Genomic DNA, 18,270 nt, shown 5'->3' with positions numbered 1-18,270 from the left:
CCATCCTCAGTTCTGGCCAGTGGTGCTGCAGAACAGGAGGAGCACAAATGACAAAATCTGAAAGGGAGGAATTGCTGCTCAAAAAAAAAAAAAAAAAAAAGAAGAAAAGAAGGAAGAAAAAAAGAAACCCCACAAAATAAGAATGAGGGCAGTTTAGTAATAGCAGTGAGAGCCATCACAGATGAGATAGTCTCGTTCTTTAACATACAGAGCACGAACCTGAATCCTTTATTTACACTCCACGTGGTTCTTCCTAAGGAGTCTGCCTGGGCAAGGGCTGACAAAACCTCGCTTTCCTGAATACCAGGTAAACAGAAACACTATGCAGGTCACGCAGCGGTGAGTGATTCCTTCACTTGCCAAAGAAGAAAGTGCAACACAAATAGAAATTGTAGCTAACATTGCTGGAGCCTCATAATCTTACCAGGGTATCAAATATATCCCTTGCCATTATATTTTGTCATTAACTTAATATTGCAATGAAAAAGATTATGGAAAAATGTCTAATATTTGTGTATTGTCTGATAATTAAATATTGCAAAGATGTGTCAGCTCATTACTAATCATAATTAAAGTAGTTATTTCCATTTTCAGCTCAGATGTGTGTAATTAAATGTACCTGAGAAAGAATTGCCTATTTTCTCTAAATAATTAACACCTATTGTTGCTGTGCTGGGTGCTGACCTCACACGGTGTCCTCTTGGATTTGTCGTAGCATGGCTAATTCCACAAGCTCCTGCAGGCAGGCCACCACACAGCATCAGCTCTGAGCTGTAGGATCAGCTGATGTATAGGGCTCCTCTCTACACAAGTGAGAAGAGTTCCTAAGATGATAGGAGCTGAGGATCTGCCTCATTGGTTGAATGTTTGAAGAGGGAAGTAAATAATCATAACTGGGCAGTAGCTGGAAAGCAGAACTTGGTCTTAGTGAGCCAAGGAGCTTACAGAAGCAGGCTGGCATGAACGAGGAGAGAGGGGAAGAAGCTCATGGGATAGAAGGAGACTGAAATGGAGCAGAGCCTGCTCCAAACTCTCCACACACTTCTGCACCAACTTTCCACCTGCTGTTTTACTTCAGAACAGGCTCAGAGAAGAGCCAGTTTGGTTGACCATGTGAACCTTAAGGTAGAACTTGTACAGCTGACATGGAGAACAGTCTACCCTTTTCTTTGCAGGCACTTTTAAGTAGCTGAAGACTTCTGTCATCCTTTCAAACATCTGAAGGACAATTTAATCTCAGTCCTTTAGGTTTGTTTCAATTTGGTGGCTGGAGAACTGGGAGTAAGGGTCTAAGTAGGCTTTAGTTTGGATAGGAAGAAGAAAGCAAAGGCAGATTATGAAAAAATTTGAAGAAGTTCCTGCATTTTGGGAAGCTTTCCTGTCTCTCTAGGCATCTTGGGTTTGGTTGTAACTGCTTTTGTTTATCTGGGGGTGTCTCACTGTGCTTTTCTAACCTAGGAAAGGCAAAAGAGCCTAAGGAGATGGGTTTTGATATTGCTTATGTCAGGGTAAAAGACTAGGAGATGTATTAATAAGCCCACACTTTCCAAATGCTTTTAAAAGATTTTTCATCTTTAAATCAATTGCTGAAATAGCACCTTCAAACTGTACATATGCTTCACACCCAGAGAGCGTATTTAGAACAGCACCTTTATGGTACAATCTGAGGATTGTCCCAAGACAGTTGTTTATATTGTATGCTTCTTTGGCACTTCTGTGTAGAAGGATGCTTTCCTTAGGATGTGGGTGTTGGCTGTTCTCCTGTGCTCATCAGTAGAGCCAATGCTCTGTTTGCAACTGTATTTTTAATTAATCTTGGACTTGATCAAAGGTAGAGTCTGCTAGCATCTCTTGTGTCCAACTGCTATTCTGAGTTATGGGTTAGTTTGAGTGATATTTATCAACTGTTTTTGTTTTAACCAGATAATGATGATTCCGATGTAGAGATTCAAGAGGATGAAGGATCCGATAATGAAGTGGAAGACAGGCAGATCATGAAGCAGCGCACCACCACAGAAACACTACTGCAAGGTATCTTAACCTTTCCTTAGTTGCTTTTATTTAGAAGGATATGCTGGAATTATCTGAGTGACTTTAAATTTAAGAAGACCCTGTTATTGTTCAAGGAGATTGGCACTGCTCAGTTCTCATGAGCTGTAAGAGGACAGTGTCTTGTGGAGAAAACATAGTGCTTTCAGGGGAGGAAATTAAGGATTATTTACTGAAAAAAGTACCATGTGAGAAAAACTTTTCCTTGGTATTGCCTTACAGATTCTTGAAGTAGCTTTATACAAAGCCTTAGAAAAGTAATACCATTCCTCATTGCAAAGCATTTATTTCCCTTTAGCTGTTGACACTCATTCTAGTAGAGTCTTCTTCAAAAGGAGACCTTTAGTGAGTCCGTAAAGCCACCTGCACTGACACAGTCACTGATGCAACACACCTGAGTTACTTCTTTCAGGGAAGGACGTCTGGCTTCTGCTGCTGTTTATGTGGAGTGGAACTGCAGCCTCTGGCTGCTGATTCCACAAGGGCCCTGGTCAGAAGCAACTCAGAGAAGTTACTGTCTGAGGGTCTGTGTATCACTTAGGTGGAAAAAAGAAACGTTCTGCTTAGTCTATAGTCAAGCAAAACGAAACCAGAAAATCAGGTTAGTTCTCCTTGGTGTTCTTGTTAGCAGTGAGTGATTCTGACCATCAGCAAAAGCCTCTCTGGGATCTGGATGAAGTGCCTGTATGGGTAGTTTCATGTGCCACTACTTCCGCTGGAACCTGTTACATAGATAAACTGCAAATATGTGGTTTTTTCTGAGTTGAATTCTGCTCTCCCCTCTCTGACTGAGACCAGAGCAAGAAGCTGAAGTTCTCAAGTCAATATAATTCAAGCATTCTTATCCTCAGTTCCTCTGTTTTTCATAAAACTTGAAAATTCTTGATAAGTGCTAGAAATGCTAACATTCAATAAGGATTTTTACACTGCAGTTTCTCAAGGAAAGGTTTGTACACAGTTTTTAGAGCTTTGGAGGTGACTTTGTCTGTGATGCCTCATCTCAGAGGACATCATAAACTAGCAATATGGATACTGGCTGTAGCCAGAGTCAGCTCTTAATATCAGTTTTAAGAACAAAAGGCTTTAGTATAAAAATTGTAGATTTTGTTGCAAGTCGAATTTTCTTCTAGGAAGAGCTTTTTTATCATTAATTACACTTACTGGAGACTCAGCTTGTCAGACTTAAAGCAAGCAGTTCAAATCCCTGAGATGTTTTCTCTGCTGTGCTGTTTAGATTGCTTTCTATGCTTTTGTAGGTCTCTTCCTAGTGTTTGGTAAACTACTTCTGGCAGATAATTATCCTCTGACTTCTGCATACTCCGAGTATGCTGTTTGCTGACTACACAATCGCTATCCCAATCTTTACTCTCCTTACCTCTGCGTACATTGGAAGCCTCCCTTAGCTCTCCATCCAATTTTTGCCTCTCACCTGCTATGAACTACTGAAGCAGCTCTGGGCATGTTAAATGGCTCCTGAAATGCCTTTCCTACAGGCCCTGCAGAAGGAGTAAGGTTGTATTCCCTCATTGTAACTCACAACACTTCAGTCCTACAGTGCTCCAGTGCAATCTCTGCTAGCAGAGATGGATACAAACATTGGTAGACTCCTAAGGGAAGGATTGCAGGCTCACTTTTCTGCTTTGCTGAGGTTACTCATCATCATCTTGGGCAAGTCACCCAGTTGCTCTACCTGTAGCTACACTGTGAGATTAACAGCAGGCTCTCTGTCCGTACCACTGGCTTTGGTTCAAAATGTCTACACTTTTTGTTTAGGAAAACTCAACCTTGGGATATCTCTGCTGCTGGTGTTAGAGTGAGCTCGCTTAGTCCTGCCCATTCTTATCTGTCCAAAACATAGGAACAAAAGCTTGGACTGTATCAAGACATACCAGTCAGGCCAAAGCTTTCCTTCGGGAGCTCCAGCCTGATCCAGAGTACACGCTTACGTGACAAACAGTTCTGCTTTCAGAACAGGCTCAAATCTGCACCTCCCCATCTGTGTAAACGGGCCCCTTTGGTCCAGGTCCCTCATCGATAGTGAGGTTGTATGTTTGACTGTGTGACCCTCACCAACTGAAGTGCTGGAGACATGTCAACACCTGAGATTAATGTCAGGTGTGTCAGCTTCCTTAGAAAATCAGGCCTGAACAGTCACTGGCTACTTGTCATTAAACACACCAAGAATCTGTACATGTTCTTCAGCACAGGTAGTTTGCATTTAAAATACAGCTAATTATTAAGGCAGCATAACAAGAACATTATTTGTATTAATTACTGCTTTTTTCCTTGACTCAATTCAAGATATTTCAATCACTTTCTTTTGACGCTTTGTGTCTTCTTACATGGTAGTGCTTCTGACCCATGTTTGCTCTCAAACTAAGGAGAAGTAGTCCACTGTGGTCAGCTCCTGTAGTTGCTGTGATTCAGTTTTACGTCTCTAATTTCCAGATTATTAGTAATGCAAGATAAGACTTCCTCCCTCTGTCTGTAATAGGTGGGCAGGTATTCCAGTGTGTTTTGCCATTACAGAGGCAAGATTGTCAGGGAGAGATAATCTCTCTTATTAGGCCACTTGGTATAATTGAGAAAAATCAACACACTTTCACCCTCAAGAGTCCTTTCATCAGGTTTGTCTAGATGCAGCAAAATTCAAACTAAATGCAACTTTGACAATATTGCTCCTGGTTTTATTCTTTCAGCCAATTAAAAGACTTGAAGGTATAGGATTTAGTCTCCCGTGGAGCAGAAAAGAGTGTTAGCTGGGGGACACACAACAGGCTGCTAGCTCTTGTCATACAGAGACAAATCGATCCCTTATTTCCCGTGTACAAAGAGGAATAGGCAGTAGCGGCGTAAGAAGGAAGCTGTAATGTGCTATGGAGCTTATATCTCCATTGAGTTCAATGCTTTTGGTTCAACAATACAGCAAACCCAGCTTTAGGAAGCCAGGAAGGTTTCTGTACAAGGAGGGAGCAGGCATGGGGGTGAGAATAAATGGCTGGGAGGATGGTCACCAAACTGACAGATGCTGGCTTACTGGGTTTGTGAAACTACAACCTGTTTTGTTATCACAATATCACAATTACAGGCAAGTCTCCTCCATGATGGGGCTTATTTTTATAAATCCATGTGTCACTAATCATTTGCTTTTGTAACTTAGAGAATACATTGATTTATCATCTATAACTTTCAATTTTAACATTGTCAATGTGAGTAAAAATTCACATCCACTTTTATTTTCTCTGGCAATAGATAAGTGAGGCTGTTAAACAAATAAAATAGATACATGGACTGTCCTGAGGTCAAACCGTGAGTTAGTGATGGCGTTTGGAATAAGACTCTTGTTTTGTCAGAGAGCCAAAGAAAAATTCTTGCAATGTTGAAGGTCTTAGTGGTCTGCAGTGTAGAGAAACCTCTTGCCTGAAAGAGGCCATAGACCAGTAGTTTGCAGGAGGATGGTTGCTCACATGCAGGTGGGGTGGACATCAGGGTGAAGAATGCAAAGCCTTGTCCTAGGAATGTAGAAGCTGCCATGCCAGGTCAGGCATGAGGTCTGTCTAGCCTGGTCTTCTGTCTCCAGCACTGGCTGAAAGAAAATGCATGGGAAGAGTGTAGGAACTTCCATCAGGTTCCCTCTTGTTCTCAAACTGTTTCAACCTTCATCAGGATTTCCTGAGCTGGATGTGGTTTCTATGAATTTAGTCTAACCCTCAGTAGATGGTGGGGTTTTTTTTTCTAAGAACCTTTGCTGTTTCTTCTTGAACTAAAGTGGATTTTTTGCATCCATGCTATCAAAAGGGTCAGATTTTGAAGCAATGTTGTGTTTACATGTGCAGATCCATCTTTGCAGTCTCATTTGGACCAGAGTTCTGAAATGCATTTTGGAATCATGAGCAAATTCAGGATCTCCCCTCTTCCCAGCAATAGCACTGGCTGGTTGGGTAGGCCATGGCAGACTGACACACACTGTGCTTGGAGCAAGGTGGGCAGTGGAAATGCTACTGACTGAAGCAGAAATGATCCATGCTTGCAGAACTGTGGGACTGTGCCTGTCTACAGAAAATCACCCTCTATTCCACGCTGCCAGGATCTTTCAGCTCCTGTAAACCAATTATCCCAATGCTTTAGCTCTTATGTTTCCTTCTGTAATGTTGGTGTTAAGGGGCGGGTTTGTCCTGTTCGGACCACAGAGACCATTTTACTACCGAGACAGTAGGAACTTCAGCCCCATTTGGTCTTTATTGTAAGAAGACAGCTTTATAAAACTCTGAATGTTTTTCAGCAAACAGTCAGTCCAAAGTCAAACAGTGAGAGAGTAGCTCTCTTGGAGCCTCTTACCTTTGCAGAACTGACCCAGAGGATCAATGTGGTAATTATGTGCTGGCAGCCAGGTTAGCAAGTGTACTTGCTACCGAATGCCTCCAAAAACCTGCACTGTTTAACACAGCAAGAAGAAACATGTGTCTGAATGCAGCAGATGAGAATAAAGGGGTTTTATTAAGAAAACAAAGTGAACCTCATTGGAAGAAGTGGAACCAAGTATGTGACAACCAAACTGGAGATGAGTTCAGGGGCAGACAGAGAGCATGGTCCTGTGTCTCGGTGGACACGGGCTGGCTTGCCAGCGCCAGCTGTTCCCATGCTGTAGCCAGGCTTACAGGATCCCCAGTCCTGTACAGATGCATCTCACAGAGGCAGTGCACACAGAGCAGCACATATCCAAAGCATGCTGATGATGCTGTGGCAGACACACAGTGTTTTGAGATGACGATGTTTAGCCTCCCTGTCTTGGTTTTCTTCTTAAACTTGCGCTTGTGATTATTAAGTAGGAACTGGCTAGCAGACATTTGGAAAGGGCTAAAGGTCCTCTGTATGCTGGGGGGAAGGCTGTGGAGGCTGAATTAGCCCTCATTTTTTTCAGTCCTGTAGGGAGAGTGGGAGTTTTGACATAGTAGCAAGAAATCTTCTCAGGTGAGCCTACACAGTCCTGTTTCCAAATGCCTCCATACAGCATACAAGCTGAAAAGTAGGAAAGTCCTGTTCTCAGTGGAAATGGCCAGGCTCCACTTGTGGAAATTCTCTCTCCAGCTTGTGGCCATGTTCAGATTCCTGCTACTGAATTTCTAGAATGTTTTCCTTCCCTCTAACCTCCCCAGGTGTGTAGAACCCACAGGTGTGTTATCAATATGCAGGGAAGTGGAGGGTTTCAATTAGGAATGTGCAACACCTGCCTGCTCCTTGTTGGATGTCTTGTTCACATTGAGTTCCTGTGGCTGTCACCTGCCTAATTTTTAAAAACACATGTTAAATAACTAGTCCATTTCTTCCCTTCTCTCTGGTTCCTAAAGGAAAGTACATCTCTGGGTCCAAGACCAAGAAATGTATGCAAGTGCATTTATCTTTACAAATACAAGATGATAACAAATCTGCAGGTTTTCTCAAAATGTTGCATTCTTCTCTGTTGTAGAAATAAGTCTCGATAAGAAAAACATGCTGAAGCCCACTCAGTTGTCTAGGCATCATTCAAATGCTGTATGATCCCATCCCTGATCTCTCAGCTTCATCTGTAGGGACAGCTACCTCTTACTGGCATGCAGCTGAGTGCAGGATGTGGTCTCCCTCTTTACTGTTCCCAAGTCATTCCCCCTAGTCAATCTGTTTCTTAAGGGTTTCTGAACAGTGATCAGGGTCTCCACACTGCTGCAGTCAGAGTACCTAAAGCTTGTGTTTTTGGAAAAAAAAAAAAAAAGTAGAAAATTTCTTGCTCCAAGTCATGCTGCACTTGATAACTGAAGTGCCACTAAGGAGGATTTGTCAAGGGTGTTGCACATGCAACCTTCAGCCGCATACTCAAGAAACTGTCAGTGTCCTCCTGATGTCCCAGGAGTTCCAGCATGGCAAGGCCCGAATCTCAAAAATACCAGGAATCTGCAGTTCACATACTCAGTGGGGCTTGCAGGTGCTTTGCATCTCATGCTTTCAGAGGCCAAAATAGATTTTGATGTCTGCACAGAAGGGAGAGCTACAGACCTGATGTGGCATGAAGTGGGCAGAGATGAGTCAGATACGAACAGCAGCTGTGCGACAGTCTCTGCTGGGCACTGAACTCTTCTTACCTTTCCTTTCTGTGTGGGATTTGTGATTATTGTTTGTAACCCCAGAGCTCCTTTGAAAATCCCTGCCTGATTTCTTGGCAGTTAACAAGAAGTACAGAGTTCTGTGAACAGAAACAAAAATCTCTTCTAACCTGGCCAGGCTGCTCTCTTCCTGATGGTTCTTCATGAACCCTGGTGTTTGCAGGTATCTCGTTGCATGTGTTTGCCTTGATTCAGAGTCTGTGAAAGTGAGGAGATGAGTGGGTCTGGATTTCGCACATACCGTGGTGGTGGCAGAGGGAGAAGGCTGAGGCGTAAAGAATGCGTCTGGTGGGAAGGTATTTGGCTGTGCATTAGCAGGATTCAAGTTCTCCAGCTGTTTTATAATGTATGAAGTCAAAGGGAAAAATTTCACAACTGCATCTGCTCTCAGAGCACCTCAGAGGACTCTACCAAACTGGTATTGCTCTCCATGAACTTTTAAAAATAAATTCCTTCCTTGTGAACCTCACCAAGTGCAATTTTACTCTGACTGGGGCTTTGTACGCATGGCACACAGTGGGTCCTTGTGACTGTGCTTCTGAAATGAATATACTTTTCTAGTAAATCAAATCAAGTCCTAATTGTAAACCTTATAAAAGTGTTTTGAAGAGTCAGATTAGTCTCTTCTTCCTTGCCTCTTCAGGTCAAGCGGGAGGGAAAAAACAGTCAACACTCTGAGCCACTGGGTCTGACTGCCAGTACTCAGAGGAAACTAACCTGCAGAGGGAGAAAGCTGATACAGCTGCTCTTCTCATTTTCATGTATTTCTGTATGGATCTCTGCAGATTCCCATCCCCCAGATAAGAGTCTGCAAAGTCTTTAGTTTCCTGATATAGCAGCTGCTGGACTATTATTACCAGGCTTATGTGGCTGGGGAAAGGGGGGCAATCAAATGTGTTTGGAAATACTGAAAAGGGGCTGTGGGGTTCACAGAAATTAATTTGTCTTAACTTTAAATAGAGCTTCCTCCCACCATCTCGGCATCTGCTCCCAACAGAGCTGTCTTTGGCTGTATGTTTTGTGTCAGCAAAGTTAAGTGCTCCCTGGGAGGGAGGAAGTGTTTTTGTATGCTTTCAGCCTGTATTGTGGCCATTGTGACAATGGACCTAGTGGAGAAGGAGGAGAGGTTGTAGGTCTGAAATGGTGGGAGACAGGTCACTCACTTCCAAGCAAATTTCCTTTTCATGGAGGTGTAAGAAATAAATAGAAGTCTGCTCACCCTGGGCAGCAGCTGTAGTGTGCTTAGTTAATCACTGTACTTTGGCAATGCCTAGAAAATGCTGCTGAGATCAGGACCTTGTGCTAAGGGCTACACTCACACTTAAGAACACAGTGCCCAAAGGGCACAAAGATCAGAAAGATCAGGCAAAAGATTTATCCCAATTTTCTGTGTGTGGAGGTGATGCAGAGGGAAGGGAGGTGTCTTATCTGAGCTCACGCTGTGAATTTGCATTAGGAGCTGGAGACTAAATGCAGATCTTCAAACTGGGAGCAAAATGTTTCAGCTGCAAATCTACCTTCCCCTTGTGGTAGGTTATCCTAACCTCTCAGGTTAGGTGTTGCAACCTAGGCACAGGGTTAACATATAGCCACTGCTGGGTAAGAAGATGTAAATCATTCTAGTCCTGTGGATCCATTGTAGGCAGCTGCATGGGTTACTATAATGGCAAGCATCACGTGCAGAGGAAAATTGACAAACGCTCACAGGCTTAAAATCATGGATTCTGATCTTTGATGGCTCAGTGGCTATAAACCATGGCGATGCACGGAGATTAGATTTGAATCCAAAGGTGCAGTGAATTACAGTCTGTTCATTACTAGCGTTTTACCTAATTATCACTTTGTACAGCCTGTCCCAGCTGAATTCACATTATCTGTAAGTAAACATAACAGGCTCTCACCCGCTTGGAAGCTGCGTGAGCCTCTGCGGCCAGAATGGTGCAGCACTAATGCCGCAGCAAGCTGAGTCCAGCTAAATTGAACCCAGGAAATTTCAAGTGACAAACACCCCTGTACCTGCCAGCTCTCCCCGTCAAGTGCAGACAACTCCTCTGTTTCCTGCCTCCCCCCCAGCACCCACAGAAATGCACTGTGGCCATCTGCCACTCCTTGCTCCCATACACAGAATCTTGGGGGTTTACAGTCTGAAAGTTAAAGTAATGCTCCCACCTTTGTCACAGAAGCTCTTCTACCAATGTGGAAAATTTGCTTTCTGTCCTGTTTAGTCTACAGCATAGTGCACAACTGAAGCTCCAGCCCCTCTGCATCCTGGGGTGTCTCCTGTGAGTGTCCCAGGGTTGTGCTACAGGAGCTAACGCTGCTGATCCCACAGTCAGTAGTTCAAAGAGGTGCTCCTGGCTTAAACTGATGTAGGGATCAAAGTCTGGGCAGTACCCAATTCTCATCTTTCTCCAAATGTAAGCAGTTACTGTTTCCACTGATGCAAGAGCAGCATCCTGCAGACCTTCTGCTGGCATTCTCCAAGCTCTTTCCTTGGCATTTTTGGACTGTCCTATTTCATCAGCTCTCTGTATGTGATATCCTGATTCTCTTTTATATTCAGGATCTCTCTCAGCTTTGTCTTATCAATGGCTTTTAGGAGCTCCCTGCTGCTTTCTTCTTTGAGGTAGTAATTCCCTATCTAACACTTTATGCTGAGCCTTCTACATAGCAAAATTGCAGTTAAACTCTTGGAGCCATCTGTAGGCTGGGCAAAAATGTGGTTCCGTGATCTTCTAATGATGTCAGTTGTAATCATCTCTGAATTTACATAGTTTAGTCTAGCGTCTATTAGAGCAAATGTCTCTAAAGCTTGAAGAGAGATCCTCTGTCTAGGAATCTTCTAATTCCCTACTGCCTGTGTTATCAGCAACCAGACAGATAGAGGACACCGCTTTTTATTTAAAAGATGTAAGATCCTTTAAATTATCTGCCTTGACACACCAAGGGTTTTTTGGTGACTTCTGGTTGAGTTAGCCAGCTTTTTGCTACAACTAATCCAAATCAGTTTGCAAAGGGGACAAAAGGGACCTGTCTTCTTTGTACTTTGGGAGGTACAAAAGAGGTTTGACAGGATATATTTTAAAGTTGTTTTGTTTTCATGCTAAAAAAAAATAAAATAGATTTTGTCTAGATTGGAAAAATCCATATTTGGCATAGAGGAAACTAGTGATGACAGGAGATACACAGATGGTGAAATGTGATGGTCACAGCAGGACTGTTAAATAGGCATCTGCTTGGCGCTGAGTGACTTCTGGTGGCTGCAGAAAGCAGGGCTGAGTCACCCAGTCAGCCCACATGCAGAATTTCCCCAGTCACAACTCTGCTATATCCATTCCCAACACCTTCTGGGCTCCCTTTTAGCAAAGGAGACCATGCTAGCATCTTTGCCATTTCATATGGCCTCTACATAGCCAAAAGTAACAAAGCAAGGAGCAAGTGTGTTCTCCCTTTTCAGTGGACTCCCCACAACCCTGAGATCTCCACCCTCCTTTTCAGACTTACACATCCAACTCTCAACAAGAAATCCTTGAGCTTTGCCTTGGCACTGCCTAGGATTCCTGTGAGATGTCAGTCCCTACTGGAATATCAGAAAGGATCCGAGTGTAGTGAGCTCTATAAGGACAGAAGGCTTACCATGTGGAAGAGATGGGCTTTTGTTCTCTGTGTACCAAAGCAGAGGAAGGAATATGCCAATTCACAGAATTGTTTATGTTGGAAGAGACCTCTTGAGATCATCTCATCAAACCTCTCTGCTCAAACAGGAGGTTTGAGCAGGTTGTCCAGGACCACATCCAGTTGGGTTTTGAATATTTCCATGGATGGAGACTCCACAACTTCTCTTGGCAACCTTGTTCCAGTGTTTGACCACCCTCACAGTAAAAAAAAGTGGTTTCTTGTGTGCAGATAGAATTTCCTGTTTCTTAATGTGTCCATTGCCTTTTGTCCTGTCAGAACTGTCATACCAGCATAAGGTGGGTCTGGAAATACGATCTTGACTGGAATTACTGTCACCCTCTTCTACCTTCTCCTGAGCTCTGAGGCTTAACGAAGGGGGTGACCTTACATGCACTCATCCTCTCACTGCCATTTGACTAGTCCCCTAAAATGTAAACTCTGAACTTTTTGTCCCTCTGTGTTAACCATGAGCCAGGCTTTATTGCGATTCTTTTTGCTCTTGCAGGAAGAGCTGGTGCACGTATCGTGGGAACAATGCAAGGTGGAGACACAGAGGAAGAGGTAAGTAACCATCCCATGTGCCTGTAGAGCTTTTCTGACAGTGCTTTAGAATGACAGCCCCTCTCTTCAGCTAGAGAAACACCTTTTTACCTGCTGAATCTTCATGCCCCAGGCCTGCTTTTCCTCTCCTTTCCTCCAGCTAACTGCTCTCTCATCTGCATAGACACATATTTTCCTATTTTTCTTTTGCTCTTGGAGTCTCTGGGCACTGCCCTGTGCTTTAGCCTCAGCCTGCAGTGCATAACTAGTGGCACACAGACTGCAGGAATGCTGTTTTGTTAAGCTGTTGGGGCAGATTGCTGGAAAGAGGGGATCAGTGCAGTGTAGCAGGAGTTAGATGCCTGGATCAACATCCCCTACGTTGCTCTAAAAACACGCTCCTTGGAGCCCTCTCAGTGGCCTGTACTAACAGCATCAGTCCTTCAGTCCTCCAGACGATGAGACAGGGATGAGAGCAGAACTGTGAACTGTGCACCTTGGGATCCCTGCCTTGCAGATAAAGCTGTCCCCTGGCTGCTGGCTTTGCATCTGGTTACGGTTGACCTGGTGAGCGGACAGTGGCTAAAAAGGTACACACAGGTTAGTACAGCAGGCACTTATTCTGACTGCTGTGCTCAGCCTTTGGTATATGTGGGCAATCTTTCTATGCCTCTGGGCACTTGTAAGTGGCTACATCTGTACTAGGAAGCCAGCTGCTGTGATGTGATTTGCATCTGTACAGTAAGCTCTCCCCACCATCCCAAAAAGGTGCTGGCATCCAAGCTGCCAGGCAGGAGCAGTGGGGCTGTCCTGTTCCCCAGGTGATGCTGGAATATTGTTTTGGAGAGTGCTAGTTGGCACAGGGCAAAACTGTGCTAGGAAATAGTACAAACACTTAAAAACTGCGATGACTGTGAATTTGTGTTTGAACCTGTGCTGTCTGTTGATTCCTAGTGTAGATGTAGCCTTTCTGTCTCATTGTGCAGCAGACACCCCACACAGTGCTGCCTGTCTAGATGAAGACGGCATGCTAGGAGTTCAGACATCTCTGCAGCCAGCAAGAAACCCTGTGCTGCTGGGGGATTATCCATCTCTCTCAGTACTGCCCTGCCTTTCACTGCCTTCATGGCATAGAAATTAAGCCTCTCTGAAACAAAGAATTTGCTTTTCAGAAATCCCTTCACAAAAGCCCATTACAGGGGGCTGGGGGAGCAACAAAGCACTGGCTTGGCTCGGGGAGCAGAGGGTAATGGAGCTAGCATGACTCCAGGGTCCCCAGGAGAAGGGGGAGGGAAGCAGATGGGGGAATCCACCTCAACAGGACATAAAAACAATAGGAAATTCCCAATGTTTGCCACCACATACAAAAGCCATTTGCCGTGGCTGCCTGACACTGCTAGGTTAGCCATGCAAAGCTCTGGGCAGACTATTTCTCCTGCAGGCGGGGCCAGAAGAGAGAAGATACCACTGCTATGAAGTGTTCATTGCAGAGACCTGGAAGCACTATAGGGATAAGGGAGTTAAGTCTCTTGCTGGCAAGGGACGAGCTGCCTTTCTTTCTGCCCATCGTCACTTTTTCTCTGGAAAGGAACTTGCCGACCATGCTCTGCTGTTTGCTTCAGCCCGATTGGATGTGGTTAAGGCTGTTTGTCGCCTTCTGGGGAATGATTTATGCTGTTGGCATTCAGAAACATTTCTGGGTAGGGTCAGGAGTGCCAGTGCTGTAGGTGAAGATGTTGTGACCTCAGTCACGGTGCTGCCTGATTGTCCTTGACTATGTTCTTGCCAGCTTTGGATAGTCATTCTCTGCAATTTCTCCTTCCTTTGGACTTTTCTGTTCACAGCTTTCTCCCATGTCTCCCTGTTGGCACAGCCTTACCACATTCAGGTGTGGAAAGCCGAGGCCTTCAGCCTCTTATTGTCCTCAGCTGCAGCCACTTTGGTTGTCTCATGGCTCTGCCCTCTTAATACAGCATCTCAGCAGGCACCAGGGCTGGGAGGCTTACTCTTGCAGGCATCTATGTGTCTGAAATCAGGGAAGGAAACAAGTGAGGCTGATTTGAACCCCTCAAAGAGTTAATCGGTTTATGGAGTTGAGAAGAGAGCAGGCTTCAGCTTGCCTGAGAGCCAGAAGCTGTGCCCAGCCTCTGTCACTTGCTGGTGTGGTACATGATGCCTGAGCTGTATCTTTGTTGCCTTATCCCCTGCTCCCATTCTGGTTACTTTATATTTTCTTCTATGTTCTTGTACTTTTTTTTTTCTGCTCTGCCTCTGCTGTTATTTCCACTCTGGTTCTCCAAGGGGAGATCTGCCCCAGCACGGCCAGGCACGCGCAAGATCGTCACCAAAGCACAGGTGGGTTTCTCTCCTGCAGTTATTTTCTTCCACTATGCCTTGATTCTTTGCTCTCGCAATAGGTATCACTTTAAATTTAAACACCCTGCAAGGTTTTTAATACCACAGATTCAGCAGAAGTCAGGGAGTTCATTTTTGTCAGCCCTGTAAAGTGGGGAAGGAGGTTTGCAATAAATTGAACAGAGCAGCCACTGTCTAGCAAAGTGGGGAGCTGCTGGTGAAAGCCATGTGGGCCATTAGCTCCCAGATGCAGCTGAGCTCTGGCCTGTCATTATTTTGAAAGGCCAGCAGCACAGCAGCCTGAGCTGGAACAAAACATCTTGCAGAATCTGCTGCTGCTCCCCGGAGCAAGTCCAAATCTGGAATCCATACCAGCGTGGACAAACAGCCTTCCCCATAGCCCCCAGGTGTGTGATTGCACAGACCGCAGGGGAGGGAGCAACTTAACATCAGCCAGCAGCACCATCCTTTACTTTTGAGCTGGCAGAGATGCCTTGCCATCTGAGAACTGAACCAGTCATGAATTCTGTTTGCTTTCCTGCAGGAGGACTCGGGGGATAGTGAGATTGACCTGGATGAAGATGAAGATGAGGAAGAGGATGATATGGAAGACGACAGCATGGAAATCTCCCTGAGCAAATCCAGTCACCGAGCAAGGAAGCCAGAGCCACTAGAGGAAAGTGATAATGACTTCTGACCCCTTAGTAGCAGGACCAGGAGGCATCTTGAAATATAAACTTTGGAGACCATACCAGCCAGGAGCTAATATCCTGCCATCTGAAAAGCACTTGTCAGCATGAATTCAGGAGTTGGTAAATAATGTTCATTAAACTTGAAAATTAAACTTGGATTGCCAGTCTTGTGACTCTCAAAGCATGAGCAGTTTATCCATAATGAGAATCACAGTAATGTGGAGTGAGGTTATTTCCATAATTGCATTAGAACTGGCCCTCATGCACTGCAGCGCCAAAAGTCACACTCCAGTGAGCATCATGTGCTTGATTTCCCTGCATTTTATTATGTCCAAACATATTTTTGGGGCTTAATAAAACTGGATGAAAAGCTGCTCTGGGAACACACTTAAATTGATTTTAAATCTGGCTTAAATCTATTTATCCTAAACATATCCTTTACTTAATCAAGGGCTTGCCTCCACAAAGAGCAGCACCAGTTGCACTAAGGGAGTGGGAAACTAGTGAAGGAGTCCTCAAATACCTGCACCTTCAGTGCAGCATCTCTCAGTATTTCAGCTGTCAGTGGGAATTGTTCTCAAACTTCAGTGGGTTGTGCTTGAGCGTTCTGAGAGTGGCCATGCGAGACTGCTGTAACTAAATCCATATGAAATTAGCCCTTTAATTATACTGGTACTTCTGGGGCAGACTGAGATTTAGGCACTCAAATGGGCCAAAAGTTGGGCTTTTGTTCAGCAAGTTATACAGATGCCATCAGTGAAAATGTATGCAGGTGAATGCAAAAGGTGGAGCTTGTCTAGTGTCTTGCCTCTTTTCTTTTAACTCTGCTTTAGCATCACAATTTGTCTTCACGGGAGCAGAAATCAGTGCTTGATTAGAAGAGTTCATTTTGGTGTGTGTTCATCAGGGCAGACAAGAGCCCAGGCTGTTTTCCTGCCCTTCCCTTTTTTCACATCAGCAAAGTACTTTGCTTTCCTCCCCATCTGAAGTCTAGAGTCAGGTCCAACCCCTCCATTATTGTGCTGAAGGAAGGAACACACACGAGTTACTTGAAAAAACAAGGGCTTTTTTATCTCTCTGTATCTCTGGCCCCAAGGGTGGAACCGTCACACCCAAGGTAGTTCCCCATCAGCAGAGCTCAGAGCTTGAAATGTCACATCAAGGTGGGACAAAAGTTTGCAGGTAAATATAGTGCAGTTTTTGTGTAGTAACGGGGTGTATGTGGGTGCAGTGATGTGCTGAAATGCACACAATTGTACAGGCTTGAGCCAAACTGGCCGACAGTTAGGGCACTTCCTTGCACACTGTAAAATTAATTGGCATTTTGCACCACACTTCAAAGAAAGCAGATGCAAAAGACAGTGTTCTTAGTGCTGGACACCTACTGCAGAACCTTTAGGGGGTATCCTGTGACAGCCAGTGAGAAGTGAGAAACTGCATGTGTTCTCCACATCCCTCTCCCAAGGGATGAGAATGTCCTGATTTTAGGACCCGTTCTGAAAATGTTTTTCCATGTTACATAGGGAATCTGTTCTGGTCCTCCCTGTGTGCTGAGATATATCTGATCTGTGAGAGAGATTTCCCATGAGATCGGGCCCAGGCTCCAAGTCTGGGCTGCAGTTTCAGAGTTAACGGTTTCCTATGTTATTTCCGATATTGTAGGCCGCAGTGGAAGGCTGACTTAATACCTTGTGTGCACAGAACCAGAGCCTCTTCAGGCAGCACTGCCACCTAGCCTTTCAGCACAGCCGGCTAGGTTTTAGGGTAGCCATGGTTTGCCTTGCAGCTGCAGCACCATTAGCAGCCCCCCCCCCCCCCGCCCAGTGCCAGTGCAAATGCAGCCTCTGAGCACTCAAGCTTTCAGCTCAGAAGTGTTTGTGTATAGCTAGGTATGTGCATATCCAGACAGATAGATTAAATATATTTCAAATTGTTGTTAACCCCCTGTTTTCTGGAGCTCCAGGGCACGGGAGCTGGCTTGGGGTTGTTGATTGCTCTCTCCCTTGGCATTTCAGGTAATGTTGCAGCTCAGGGTTAGGCACAGGCTTTGGGCAGAGCTGGACCCGAGCCTCAGTCTGCCCTGAAATAATGGTGAAAGAGGTAGGACTTAAATCACTCAGCGTCACTGTATCCTGTTGGAGAGCGTCCCCCAGCCCCTGACACCTCACGGAAAAAGCCATGAGCCCTTTTGTCACACCAGTATGGGGGGGTGAGGTCTGCAGCCAGGGCAGCAGAGCACAGTGCACTCCGAATGTAATGTAATGCAAGAGAGGAAGACAGCACAAGGCATCTTCTCAGCTAGCAACCAATTTATTTCCAAGTATGTACATATCGCACAGCTCAGCCCAGCGTTTCTCCAGGATCAGCCCACCAAGGTCCCTGGAGCAGTCGCTTACTGCCCCGAGTGCAGCAGCAGTGTGTCTCGGTGTGGGCTCCAGCTGGGATGGAGTGGGGAGAGGGGGCAGTGGCTGGAGGGGGCTCTGGTGCGGTTGCATAGTTTGGCTACTGGTCTACCTGCAAACCTGGCACCTTTTGGAGAGTCACCGGGTCTCTGCCACGCACATGAAGGCATTACCTGGCACCTCTGCTTTCAGCAGCCACCTGCCCAAAAGGTGACTGCTAGGGACGGACTCTGCCTGCAGCTGGGATGTCGGGAAGATGCATCCAAAGGTCACACAACTTGTCACCAATGACAACAGCAGGAAACCCAAGAAGTCCAGCCTGAACTCGAGGCAGAACTTTGTGATAAGGCAGTCCCACTGTATCACCAAGACATGTATGCTGGAGACGGCCCATCCTTGTGCAGTGCTGTTCCTCTT

The 18,270-nt window shown here is 45.1% G+C and overlaps 1 protein-coding gene across 4 annotated transcripts in view; it reads left to right on the top strand.

Moving 5' to 3' along the window:
* The window catches only part of CLUAP1 (clusterin associated protein 1), a 70,859-nt gene extending 55,034 nt beyond the window's left edge, over positions 1–15,825 (top strand). For 3 of the 4 annotated variants that reach the window (XM_010566996.1, XM_010566997.1, XM_010566998.1), the window contains 3 exons: positions 1,924–2,031; positions 12,370–12,425; positions 15,304–15,818. In XM_010566996.1, the coding sequence (XP_010565298.1) occupies positions 1,924–2,031; positions 12,370–12,425; positions 15,304–15,456 (317 nt within the window). In that variant the 3' untranslated portion in view covers positions 15,457–15,818. Of the gene's footprint in view, positions 1–1,923; positions 2,032–12,369; positions 12,426–15,303 lie in introns of all 4 variants that reach the window. The other variant, XM_010566994.1, reaches the window with a different exon arrangement.
* The last annotated feature ends 2,445 nt before the right edge of the window (positions 15,826–18,270 follow it).

The sequence above is a fragment of the Haliaeetus leucocephalus genome, unplaced genomic scaffold, assembly GCF_000737465.1.
Source record: "Haliaeetus leucocephalus isolate CR32 unplaced genomic scaffold, Haliaeetus_leucocephalus-4.0 Scaffold224, whole genome shotgun sequence".
In the NCBI taxonomy this organism is placed as follows: domain Eukaryota; kingdom Metazoa; phylum Chordata; class Aves; order Accipitriformes; family Accipitridae; genus Haliaeetus; species Haliaeetus leucocephalus.
Note: the sequence above shows the minus strand (reverse complement) of the source record. Positions and strands in the feature narration are given on the sequence as shown.